General features: G+C 46.7%; 2 protein-coding genes across 2 annotated transcripts in view; one reads left to right on the forward strand and one right to left on the reverse strand.

The window, feature by feature from the left end:
* Positions 1–137: 137 nt before the first annotated feature.
* On the forward strand, positions 138–7363 carry orc1 (origin recognition complex, subunit 1). The gene is made up of 18 exons (XM_083671978.1): positions 138–282; positions 448–555; positions 672–799; positions 980–1152; positions 1251–1683; positions 1841–2087; positions 2803–2868; positions 3027–3125; positions 3317–3557; positions 3655–3761; positions 3917–4018; positions 4299–4470; positions 4699–4806; positions 5022–5171; positions 5422–5541; positions 6545–6714; positions 6875–6962; positions 7163–7363. The coding sequence occupies exons 2-18, from the start codon at positions 458–460 to the stop codon at positions 7355–7357; spliced, it is 2697 nt and encodes an 898-aa protein (XP_083528104.1). The 5' UTR covers positions 138–282; positions 448–457; the 3' UTR covers positions 7358–7363.
* mpl (MPL proto-oncogene, thrombopoietin receptor) overlaps positions 7355–13263 on the reverse strand; it is a 7514-nt gene continuing 1605 nt past the window's right edge. The window contains exons 4-12 of the mRNA XM_083671979.1: positions 12826–12977; positions 12368–12533; positions 11994–12105; positions 11692–11858; positions 11228–11370; positions 10620–10779; positions 10053–10134; positions 9855–9942; positions 7355–9518 (exon numbers count right to left, since the gene is read on the reverse strand). Of these exons, the coding sequence (XP_083528105.1) occupies positions 9024–9518; positions 9855–9942; positions 10053–10134; positions 10620–10779; positions 11228–11370; positions 11692–11858; positions 11994–12105; positions 12368–12533; positions 12826–12977 (1565 nt within the window). The 3' untranslated portion in view covers positions 7355–9023. The remainder of the gene's footprint in view (positions 9519–9854; positions 9943–10052; positions 10135–10619; positions 10780–11227; positions 11371–11691; positions 11859–11993; positions 12106–12367; positions 12534–12825; positions 12978–13263) is intronic.

Below are 13263 nucleotides of genomic sequence, written 5' to 3' on the forward strand. Positions count from 1 at the left end.
CGGAGCAACATCGTGTACTTCCAGGTTGTGCGCACAGCATTCTTTGTCTTGATTGGGCGATATTTCTGTGACACGCCAACACGCAATTTTCGCGCGAAAGGGAGTGAAGTTGCTGTGTAACTACTGGTAGACTTCAATGCATTGTAGACTGATTTTATGAAGTTGCCTGCAAGAGATTGCAGAATGGTCACACTATAGATTGATATCTCTCTTATATGACTACTGCCTTTCGAAACTTGTTTTCCCGTTTGGATTCTAAGTGTTTTATCCGACTGTTCTTGTGTGAGTATGAACATCGAGCTAGCCAAGTTGATTTAGCTAGCCATGCAGCCAATTAATGTGTGAAAGTTGCTGTTCCGGTTATTGTTGACTGCTTTCATGTGTGAAATATCATAATGTAAATATTCTCGACTGTTACATTTCGTGATTGTCTCTGTTTCTTTCAAGCTCTGCAAATATGGTCCGCTATTTTACAAGACTGCGAGTGAGACGTGTCTACAACTGGGGGGGAACACCGACAAGCTTCGACAGGAAATTGAAGAATTATTATTATGAGTAGGTTTCAATTTAAGCGTGAGGATGTATTGAACAGTTGTTAGTTACCCAAAGCACTGAACAAACCAGTTAATTTTGTCTTAAAACAACTCTGGTCTCTTCCTTGTCACGTGTAGCTCTTTGAGCATCAGTGTGGAGGGTCGTTTCGGATCCACTGTGCTAACGCCTGGACAGTACATTCTCATTGAGGGCGAAGATGAAGACAACCCTTATGTTGCTAAGATTATCAAGCTCTTCGGTGATGGTGAGTGGCCACTCTAATCTCAGACACTTTACTGAAATACTCTCGCACACATGGCATTGTGTTTTGTGTTAGACACTATACCACCCTGCATTCTCAATGCCCATGTCCTGTTCTGAAGCAACTCTCTCTCGTAGCATTGTGTGTTCTGCATTGTCAACATTATGTTGCTGTGTTTCATAGAGGCTCACAAGCAGAAGAAGGCTGAGGTGCAGTGGTTTGTGCGTGTGTGTGAGGTTCCCCATAACAAGAAGAAGCTCCTAGGCAGGGAGCCCCACCCTCAGGAGATCTTCTTCTACCAGGGACGCTCCTGTGACAACGAGATCAACGCAGACTCCATCATCAACACAGTGCAGGTGAGGGAGCACTTAACACAGGTTATTTAATTGTTATAGTCTATAATTCCATATTGATCCATATTATCCCATTTCAACTGCTTCCTGTTTCCTCTCAGGTCAAGCACCTCCCAGGGGAGGCTCCTTTCCCAGAGTCCGACAGCAAGGACACATTGTATGTGAAGATGGCCTGGGACACCAAGACCTTCAAGGTTTTAGACCCGGCACTGATGCTGGACACCCCGGCCTCACCCCCTCCCAACCCTTCCCTCCCACCGTCTCCCCCATCCTTGCCCCCCACCGCCACCCCAGTGTCACGTGGCCCTGTGCGCCGTGCCCTGCCCACCCCGGACCTCAATGTGATGAGGAGAGCAGGGGCCACCACCTACAGCCGAGGCACCATGAGCGCAGGCAAGATGGGCACCGCCAGCGAGGCGGAGTCGATCCACTCAGCCTCCAAGCTCTCTGCCTCCAAATGCCTGAGTGCCAAGAGGAGGGGCAGCATCTCAGGAACCCCAGGCGTACGCAAGAAGCTGCAGCTCAGCATTGGCAGTGAGTGTCATCTTGAATAACTTGATTTGTAACACAGTGCCGTCATGGAGTCAAGGAAAGCAAGTCCTTGGTTATTAATTGGCCTCTGCTATGATTTCATGTGTCCAAAGCCTACTTGTGTAACGTGTGTGTGTGTGATGTCATCTCATCTCACCAGGTCCAGGGAAGAGGCTCACCAGGGAGGACGTGCTCGGAGTGCTCTTAGACGAGGAAGTGGAGTCAGAGAATGTGCTCGCCCAAAGGCTGTCCTCCTCCCCTTCACAATCCCTCCAGCAGTCCTACTGCCTCTCCCCCATAAAGAGTAGACAAAAACGTAGTAACGGTCTGGGTTTGTTCTCCCTGAGGCCCTCTGTGAGCCTGGAGAGACTCTCCCCCACAGCCCCAGGAGAAGAGCAGTCTACCAGGTAGGTCCCCAAACAGAGCAGATACAACATGATGATGCATCAAATAATGTAGTTCTGTACAATGCCAACCATTATTCCGACCCCAGAAAGCATAGTATGTTGCAGATCTGTGTACTATTCTATATATCACACACACAGCTGTGGAAGTGGAAATGCTCTCATGGTCATTCACTATGCTGACTAAGCTCAGCCCAGTGAACCAGAGAGTCTTCCCTCCCTCCCTTTCTCCCTTCCCCCCAGGGAACTGCTGGGTGTGTCTCCCCTGGATGATGAGGTATTTGAGGTAGAGTTGGCAGCAAGCTCAGCTAAGACCCCCAGGAAGAGACAGGCCACCCCCAGGAGGGTGCAGAAGTGAGTGGGCCAGCCCTGACTCAGGACTAGAGCACGGGACGGGTGGTGGATGAAGGCCCTGGAGGGCTGATGGGGTCAGGGGAGCACATGGTGGGAGCCTGGGTGTTCACAGACTTGGGTTTACAGCAGTTGCTGAATAGTTTCACTGGTTATTCATTTGGGTTTTGATTGGGATCGGAATCAGAATGTAAAATCACAAGATGAGAAGTTGAAAAAAAAATCACAGGTTAATCAGTGATTGCTCTTTGCTGATGCTGATAAACAAGCAGCATTTCAGTGAAACTGAGCCCTGAAAGGAAATGATCATGATGATTAGTTGAAGTCTTGAAGGCGTTGCCTTACCATCTTCTCTGTCTTCTTGAAGAGCTACGACCCCCTCCCGAAGGAAAGACTCATCCAAAACCATCAGGGAACCTGTTCTGGAAGTGCTGTGAGTATTCAACTACTGACTAACTTCATTCAAATGATTCACCAGTCAATCATACTGTCCAGATGGACTTAGCAACTCATTCACCAGTACAATGTATTGTCCTATTTGTCTCTAGCACGGTCTTGAGTGTTGTCTTTGTTGGGCTCTGTTGTTCTCAGGACAGAGGAGTCTGAGAACTCGCCCCTGCCGACAGCCGTGACCCCCCGGTCCAAGAGGAAGTCCGCCCAGCTGGTCTCCTCGCGAATCAGGAAGCAGCTGTAAGTACTGTCTACCCTGCCCTTATTTCTGGAGAGGGGGGGGAATTTGAGGAGCGCTCTCCTGGGAGATCTATATGTGCTGATTTTGGTTATTTGTGGTGATAATGAACTGGCCAGTTTATTAAAGCACTGTTAAACCCTCAGTTATACTATCCCCAACTGAACTGAACTGTGTTGTGTTTTTGTTTTAGGAATCTGTTGACCGATGACCAGGATGTGTCCTCTGATGGAGAGGAATGTGATGATGTCTGCTTCGTCCCGTCTAAGAAGGACCTGCAGAGCAACAGTGAGGATGAGGAAGAGAAGCTGGACGACAGTGACGAAGAGACAGTGGTGAGGAAGAGCAAGCGAGTCTCTGGGTCCCGCACCCCGCGCTCCACGCAGAAGACCCGCGGCCCTGCCAGGACCCCACGCAAGACCCCAAGCAAGAAGGTACGGTAGGCCTGAGTGGTGCCTGTCTGATATTCAATAGTCTTTGTTCTGAGTAACAGATTAAGGAATGTTGTCATTATTCCATTTCTCTCTCCAGGCCCCCCCCAGCACTCCCAAGACACCTCGCCATGCCACGCCCAGCATTCCCAGTAGAACACTTCCAGCCAGGCAGCCAGGGAACGTTCTAGAAGAAGCCAGGACAAGGTGAGGACAAACTGGGATCACGTTCATACAGTAGACATATCAATAGAAGATGCATGTTATTTGCTTGAAATTTGAATCGTATTTCATGAGGATAGCAATTGATCCCCAGCAGTAAAGCAAAGATCCATTTTGTGTGTGTGTGTTCTGGTCCCCAGGTTGCATGTGTCCTCAGTGCCAGAGTCTCTGCCCTGCCGTGAGCAGGAGTTCCAGGACATCTACAACTTTGTGGAGAGCAAGGTCATCGACGGCACCGGAGGGTAAGATGGAGACCTGGTTAGGGTTGTTTACTACAACACTGCAGAATCATCAAGTTCAAAAGCTTATTGTCAATTATTAGGGAACAAATTGAAATTAGTGTTCAGCTTCCATGGCTTACTACAACAACACAAAAAACAGCAAAATAATTAAGTCTGCGTTCTAAAGTGCAGAATTGCTTAAAAGAATGCAGCGTCATGATGGGGTAAACAATGGATGAAAGGATCCTGCTGATAACGCTCACTAGCAGGATGATTGACAAGTAACCGATGTCTCTTCCAGGTGTATGTATATCTCTGGCGTCCCTGGAACTGGTAAAACGGCCACGGTCCATGAGGTGATCCGCTGTCTCCAACACGCCTCTGATGTGGATGAGATTCCATCCTTCCGCTTCATAGAGATCAACGGCATGAAGATGACGGACCCTCACCAAGCCTACGTGCAGATTCTACAGGTATGAAAGATCACTACATGGCATTGGAAAAAGAAGAAAAACACTAAGGTAGTTTATATGGATATCATTTCCTCTCCTCTGGCCTTTTGATTTTGTTCAATAACTCCCCAAGATTTTAGTTTGGGTCTCCTCCTCCTATAAGATGGTACATGGTCCATTCAGACACGTCACAAATAGCCTTCCTAGCCCTTTACCTGTGTGTGCAAACCATGACCGCTTCTCCTCCAGAAACTGACTGACCAGAAGGCGACCGCTGACCACGCTGCCGCCCTGCTGGAGAAGCGGTTCAGTAACCCAGCGCCCAAGAAAGAGACCACCGTGTTACTGGTGGACGAGGTGAGGGCGCCATTTACCCACAGTGCACTCTGCCTGCATACAGGAGAATGTGGTGTTGGTGTTTATATTTCACACCTCGAACTAAGTGTTGGTAGAAGTTAAGTTACATCGGAGGAGTGTTTTTGTTGTTGTTCTTATTTCTAATATAATAATAATAATAATAATATATAATAGAAATATATTCTATGTCTGACCCTGTGTTTCCCCCGTCTCAGCTGGACCTGCTCTGGACCAGGAAGCAGAATGTGATGTACAACCTGTTTGATTGGCCAACCAGGCGTCACGCTCGCTTGGTGGTCCTGACCATCGCCAACACCATGGACCTCCCAGAGAGGATTATGATCAACAGGGTGGCCAGCAGACTGGTAGGGTCACTTGCCACCACACGGGGGCGATGTTGCACTGGTTAGATGAGCTTGTCAGTCAACACTGCATATTCTACAGAACATGGGTATCTGTAATTTTGCATTGGTATTTCTCATGAAATGTAGCTCTAGTTGTGTGTGTGGGTTAGGGTTTGTGCACACACATGGCAGTGCACCTCATAGCAGTGCGTCAGATTCTCAGTGTTAGTGTGAGATTTAACTGTGTGTGTGTGTGTGTGTGTGTCTCCAGGGTCTGACGAGGATGTCCTTCCAGCCGTACAGCTTCAAGCAGCTGCAGCAGATCATCACGTCCAGGCTGAACAAGGTCAAGGCCTTCGAGGAGGACGCGCTTCAGCTGGTGTCCAGAAAGGCAGGAGAACCCTCTTCATTTCTGTCACACTTCATTACACACACACACACAATCATGTAGTTACCATCATTACATACACACACCATCATGTAGCTAGCCTGTATGCTAGGCCTCTAGGTCAGTGATACTCAATCCTGGTCCTGGAGAACCACTGGGGGGCCAGGTTTTTGTCCCAGCCTAGTGCTATCACACCTGATTGAACTAATCAACTGATCTTTGAAAGCTTGATTAGCTGAATCAGGTGTCACTGCTGAGCCTGGACAAAAAGCCTGCAGAACTGTGGCTCTCCACCAGGAGTGAGGATCACTGCTCTATGCTCTCCCATAAGAGACACAGCTGGTGAGGAAGACAATTCTAGCATGGATAGGAATGGTCCACAGGGATGACAGCAGGATATACACTCACTAAACACTTTATTAGGAACACCTGTACACCTTCTCCTGGTGGAGGTGGTGTAATGGTGTGGGGAATGTTTTCTTGGCACACTTTGGGCCCGTTAATACCAATCAGTCATCGCTTGAATGCCACAGCATATTTGAGTATTGTTGCTGACCATGTGCATCCCTTCATGGCCACAATTTACCCATCTTCTAATGGCTACTTCCAGCATGATAATGCACCATGTCACAAAGCAAAAGTCAAGCTGGTTTCATGAACATGACAATGAGTTCAGTGTTCTTCAGTGGCCTTCCTAGTCACCGGATCTGAATCCAATAGAACACCTTTGGGATGTGATAGAACGGGAGATTCACAGCTTGAAAGTGCACCTGAAAAATCTGCAGGAATTGTGTGATGCAATAATGTCATCATGGACCAGAATCTCAAAGGAATGTTTCCATCTTGTGGAATCAATGCCATGAAGAATTGAGGCTGTTGTGAGAGCAAAGGGAGGTCCTAGCCAGTATTGGTATAGTGTTGTGTGTATCTGTGTGTTTAAAAGAATCTGTATCTGTGTGTCAGTAGTACATCTGTGTCTAAGCGCTGTTCCTCTTTTGGCCTGCAGGTGGCAGCACTGTCAGGAGACGCCCGGCGTTGTCTAGACATTTGCCGACGCTCCACTGAGATCTGCGAACACTCTGCCGCTCACCCATCCGCCACGGGATTAGTGGGCATGAGTCATGTGATGGAGGCCCTGGATGAGATGTTCTCCTCCTCCTACATCCAAGCCATCAGGTGAGGGTCACCCATTGGTCCACGGAGTTGTCAATCTATGCCAACAGGGTCAGGGAGACGCCTTGGTCTGCCTTTTACCTAGCAGTTAGTATATGATCAAGTGTAGCTGGTCAAGGTGTGTTCTTTGGACTGATGGTGTGTGTGCGTGTGCGTGTGGCAGGTGTGCCTCTCTTCAGGAGCAGCTCTTCCTGAGGGCGATCATTGCTGAGTTTCGGCGGTTGGGATTGGAGGAGGCTACCTTCCAACAGGTAAAGGCCTTGTAGTCAAACAGTGTCATATCTCTTTCTCACCACGTCTCCCGTATGGAATCTACATTCATCCTTCTCCAAAAACATACTCCCTTACCATGCTTTATCAACTCTCTCCTCTACATTCTGTTTATCTGCACCGTGAAGTTTTCTTACCCTTATCTAAAGTGTGTGTGTGTGTGTGTGTGTGTCTACTGTAGGTGTTTGTGCAGCACCAGGCCCTGTGTCGTGTGGAGGGGCTGCAGCCCATCAGTGTGTCTGAGGGTCTGGCCGTGTGTCAGCGTCTGGGGGCCTGCCGGCTGCTGCTGCTAGAGAACAGCCGCCTAGACGTCCTGCAGCGAGTCCGTCTCAATGTCAGTCAGGATGACGTGCTCTACGCCCTCAAGGCCAGCTGAGGACTGCCCCAGGGGTCGGGGGCGGGGGGGGGGGGGGGGGGTTGTGGTTCAGGAGGGTCTGGTCTGGGATGACATGAGAAGGGTGGTCTTATCATGTATGTTCTTGGATGAGGAGAGTTGGGGTATCATTAGGCCTTCATTTCAGTCAGACGTTTATATGAACTGTTGAACCAACTGACCAAAAAGTACCATTGGACCCGTCTCAAAGTTGAATTGATGCAAGCTAATGTGACCGCTCAAGATTCAGGACATTGTTGCACCTCTGGATGGGACCATTTTTTTTTAGAAGCTCTTAGATATGTTCCAAACTTTAAATGTTTTACGTGGTTCAATGTTTGGAAGCACTTGAAAGGGAGAGAGCCAGTGAAACAATTTAATGTCCCTTGTTCAAGAGTTTTATGGAATTATTAATTGTTTGTTTTAGCCGGGTTTATTGAAATTAGATGGTGTAATCGGCATACAGTCGTTTTGCCCTTACCTGATACGAACCATTTAAAACATATTTGAACTGAGTTTTTACTCATTTTGTTGATGGGAGAGTTGGACTTCCCCATCACTGTCTTGTTTTGAATTGAGCAATAAGACTGCCCTCTCTCCTTATTCAAACAACACTCTTGTTGATTTTATGATTTTATTTGTTGTCATGTTGCAATATTTGACTATGTAATAAAGATATTTAAGAATATTTGCGTTCTGTCATTTGCCATTTCTCAACGTTGAACACAAGTATTTTTTCCATTGATTTGCTAGAATGAAGAACACGTGTTGCTAAGAAAGCTAAGATGATGACAGACAGAAACGCATACGGGTATTTCACACACTGTCCGTTATACATGGTAAAGCAATAGGTCACACAGTAGATTGAAAATACGAATACAAAGATTAGGTATGATATTTACAGTTTCTTTACAATGTATATAGACTGCATATAGCATCCACAGGACCTGTTTTTATGGCAAAGTGTATAGTGTACAATGTTTAATTCTCCAAGTCCTTTTTTTTGCCATGTGGACTGTATATTTGAGCTGTATTCAAAGCCTTTAATTTTCCCAGACAAATGATTGCTGTTGCATGCAACATAATGCAGACCTAAATATCCAGAATACAACCCAATGTCTGCTGATTGTCATGATCTCCACAGTTTCAATATTTGATTCCCCAGGTGTTTTGTCTTCAGCTTCTTAGTGCTTCAGTTATATCTCAGGATGTTGCCATTGATGTTCCATTATATGAAGTTTACGTAGGTTCAGTCAGGGCGCTTGAAGGAGAAGGGCAGCTGGCCGTTGGGTGACGGACAGCTGTATTCACATATGAAAGCAAGCAACACATCACCTGTTCTTGGGACTAGGCTTAAAAGAGCCGAGGTAGGCAACACTCCACCATGGGTAAACAGTGTTTTTGCCACTGGCTATGCAAGTTATTTTTGGTCATCCCACCCACCACCCCAGCTCCCGCCTGCAAGTTTGCTCTGTGTTTTTACCTACCTACGGGGTGTTTGAAAAGTTTATGGGCCTTATATTACCCGCCTTATATTGTATTTAATGTTGTTTAATTTCAGACAGGGAGCTATATCAGAGCGGAGCCATCATATTACGTCAAACATAATGTATTATCATTTCATTAAACTTGTTCATTAAACAACGCAAATGTCCTGACTGAACCGTGTTTAGTTGGCGCTGGCAATGTTCTCCAGGTTAGCATAGAGGTTGCCCGCTGCTCCCCTGGTACCCTGGCCGTCCAGCCCCTCTGTGGGCTCTGCCAGCAGCTGGTAGGAGCGGTTCAGGATGTCATTGGTGGTGGTGGAGGATGATGGGAAACTGGAGGACCTGCTGGTGATGGAACAGTGGCACCTCATCTGAAGGACATGCTGTCCTCCCACCACCAGGCTGCCAGGCTCCGCCCCTTTGTACACATACTCGTTCCCTCGCAGGCAGGGGATGACATCATCAGTGTTGAGGGACACGTAGTCCTGGCTGATCTCCAAGCCGATCCCTGGGGTCTCCTCCTCCTGCTGCTCCCCGCCATTGGAGCCTCTCTCCAGGGTCAGCAGCAGACAAGACTCCCCTAAAGGCTTCCCTCTGTCTGGATCTTCCTCAGACATGATCTCCACCATAGAGGCAGGGGTCTCCTCAGAGCACTGCTTTACGTTAAAGGGGGGGTCCTATGTTAGAGACACAAAAAAGTAAATATAGGAACTCAGACTAGAATGGTATGCAAGTTGGTAATGAGGAAGTAACATTAGGCACAATAATCAAAACAAAAAGTAGTTTGGCTAGAGTTGGGTCATAAGGCATTAAGGCACACTATCAAGTCTGTGTAATGTAATGTGGCAGGCCCTTTTTCATATTTATACTCAATATATTTTTTATTATATTGTTATTATATAATATAATAATACATAAAAATACAATATTATTATATCATTGATTGTAATATAACACTGATTGGAATCTAGCTTCATGTTGTTAATGCTCAACGAAATGTATAAATCATTTACCCAAGTTTGCCTGTTGATTTCTGTCAGGAAGCCCTGCAGTACTTTGTCAAGGTTGGGGACTGGTGGCCACAGATACTGTTTGAGCTTACTGGAGTGGAGTGAAACGATAGAAGTCAGTACATAACAGGTGAATGGTGAATATAAGTGTTGTGGTATGAAGATATTCATAAAGCAGACTGAAAAAGTATGTTACTGTACCTGAAGTATCTGGAGAACATGGAGATGAAGACGATGGAGACTATGAGCAACATGAGAGGGATCCAGAGGAGCAGGAGAGTTCCTGGAGAGAACAATCATCGAGTCTGTCATCACCAATAATATTTCAATTCTAGTTCTGGAAATAAAGCGTCTTCCGCATCTATGGTGATGTTGTGCGTTTTGTGGCTTCATAAGTCCCATTCACACTGACAAGTGTACATAGTAGGAATTTAGTGGGTTATTCATTGGGAACGGTTTGGTGTGAATGGGTACTAGGCAGATCATGGGTACTAGCCTGATCATGAACCTAGGTTATTTATATGGATTTCGGTGTGAACGGGACTATCGATGCCTGACATTCTCTAGCAGGGGAGGATAGTGGAGGTAGAAATCAGAGGATGGGCTCATTGTGATGCATGGAATGGAATATTCCGTTCCATGCTTTACAATGAGCCTGTCCTCCAATTTCTACCCCCAACAGCCTCCGCTGGTCTCTAGATAAATGTGATGAGTGAAGGTGAATACAGCAGTATTAGTATTGTGCTGTGGCTTGTGGTTTTAATGTACCTAAGTCGGAGGGCATAGCCACAATAAGGACATGTGACCAGTCACTCCAGTAGCCAGCGTAGGAGGAGCCGTCTGGCTTGGCTCTGACCTGGATGGAGTACTGACTTCCTGTCTTCACATCTAGACATGTTCCTGTCTCTGGGCCCTGCAGGGTGACCAGCTAGAGAGAGGAGGTGCTTAAAATTATTATTATTATTATTATTATTATTAATAATAATAATAATAAACCTTTATTTGTGCAGGTGTGTCCTACTAAGACCAGGATCTTTTAGGGGAGCCCTGCTTACAACATGAAAAGTACATTGAAAACAACAATTTACACAATATAATCAATTAAAACACATCATTTATCAAGGTTTAATGAAGTAGCATAGATCCGATATGCAGTATACTGCGTATATGTATATATATATATTGTAGCTATGGTGAGAGTAAGTGTAAGTGTGGGTATGTCTGAGAGGAGAGGGTTCATTAAGTAGTGTAGTTTAGATACTGGTATACAGTATTGTAGTAGTTCACTTTGACCACAGTGTTGTATACATCGATGAGAGTAAGTTAGTGTAAGTGTGGTTATTGGGATCTTTTAAGTCTATGAGTGGCCTCCTTACCTTCCACACCCCCTCCCCTCGTGGCTGGTAGCGGACCTGGTACAGGAGGTGGGCAGACAGGGCCAGTAGGGGGGCATCCCATCTGAGGCTCAGCCTGCCCACCTCTGACTCCCCTCTGAGTCTCCCTGGGGGGGCCGTTCGGACTAAACACCACACAGGGGGAGGGAGGAGAGGACAGACTTTATTTACACAAGATACACGCTCAACTTTCCCACCTCAGACAGTGCTGTCAATTTGTGGTCCTGTGTGGCTCAGTTGGTAGAGCATGGCGCTGGCGACGCTAAGGTTGAGGGTTTGAGTCCAGCCATATATAAAACAAAAATAGTCACTGTAATGTAAGTTGTTTTGGATAAAAGTGTCTGCTAAATAGCATATCAAATGAATGATAGTCTGTGACATGAGGTATGTAGTGTGAATAAAAGGTGAATGGTGCTGTGTCCCTCCCCAGTATGACAATGACTCACTGCTGTTGTTGAGTGTGAGAGGTTCAATGTAGAAGGTCCTACTGAGAGCACCAGGGCCAGCACTGAGTTTGACCCATGTGACACGGGACTCATCTCCATGGAAACAGCAACTATGGGAGGTCTTCTTGTCCTGCAGACACTCTCTCCAGCCCTCCTCCTCTCCACTGCTGAAAACACCACACCACCAGTCAGGCCAAAGAAACAACATTACAAGGGGATGCAATGAATACAATTAGGTTATCATCATTATTAACGATCAAATAACAAATATCAAATGTTTTGTATGCTTTTTTTCCCGCTACCTGGAGCCCATGTTGTAGAAGAGTCTGTAGGTAGGGTCACTGTCAGCCTGGTCATCCCATTGGCAGGTGACATTTTGCAGATCAGAGGTGTGACACAACAGTGAAATATCAGCTGGAAGAGAGAATGTGAACTCAATACTCAACGAAAGCACACGCTCCTTGGATGGAGAGGATTAGACATTACGATGACCACATTACGATGCTGAATTGCAGTTGCTGCTGTAAATAGCATGTGTGTATTTACGCCAAGAGACTGCTAAAGGTGTATTATGAAACTAAACATTACCGCCACACACACACACACACACACACACACACACACACACACACACACACACACACACACACACACACACACACACACACACACACACCTGCGCTCTGGGGCACCATGGTAGACACAGGGGCTGACCAGTGGCTCCAGTGACCGATGGTCTCTGTGTCGCTGTAGCCGCTGTGTTTGACCCTCATCTGGACGTTGACCTCCTCCCCCGGCACCAGAGAGGCCAGGCTGTGGAGGAGGGACCTCCCCGGCTTCACCTGGACACAGAGGGAACACAGGAATGACATACCAGTGCAGTAACAGTGGGGGGTATGATGACTTTCAACACAAAATGGTTGCTATGTGCCAACCATCCAGTTGGGTGCAAGCTGTGCCAGTCATGATTAGAGAGATTTTAAGCGAGCAAGACATCACTATCATTTCTCTCACAGAGCAAAAATGGCACAAAATGGCCACTCTGCAGCCTACACAGTACCATCCTAGTGTGAGTAAAGAGTGAATATCCCAGTCAATGATGAGACAGATTTTACGAAAATGAGCTATCAGTACCAGTTCTGTCCTCTCCCTTAGACTCTGGGAGGAGTAACGTATTCCATACTGCACGCTGTTTTCCCAGTCTTTCAGTGCGTGCCATGCTACCCGGAGCTGCCCTGCGTGACCAGTGGGGTGAAGGGATACGTTAACAGGGGGGTCCAGTAAACCTGAGGAGAGGGGTAGAATAGAGAGTACAGAAAACTGGAAAATAAGAGATAGATGTCAATCCTTCCTTTAACCCCTCTTTCTTTAAAGGAAACTGTCCCCCCCCCTCCTTCTTTCTTACTCCTATCTCTCTATCTCTCTTTCTTTATCTCTCTCTATCCATCTCTCTCTCTATCTCCCTCCATCTCTCCCTCCATCTCTTTATCTCTCCCTCCATCTCTCCCTTCATCTCTCTCTCTATCTCTCCCTCTATCTCTCCCTCCATCTCTCTCTATCTCTCCCATTATC

Source organism: Argentina silus (assembly GCF_951799395.1).
Source record: "Argentina silus genome assembly, chromosome: 6".
Classification (NCBI taxonomy): domain Eukaryota; kingdom Metazoa; phylum Chordata; class Actinopteri; order Argentiniformes; family Argentinidae; genus Argentina; species Argentina silus.

Coding starts and splice junctions, on each gene's coding strand:
- orc1 (XM_083671978.1), top strand. CDS start 458: ATGGTCCGCTATTTTACAAGACTGCGAGTGAGACGTGTCTACAACTGG. Junction 556..671: donor TTGAAGAATTATTATTATGA/GTAGGTTTCAAT, acceptor TGTCACGTGTAG/CTCTTTGAGCATCAGTGTGG. Junction 3,762..3,916: donor CTAGAAGAAGCCAGGACAAG/GTGAGGACAAAC, acceptor TCTGGTCCCCAG/GTTGCATGTGTCCTCAGTGC.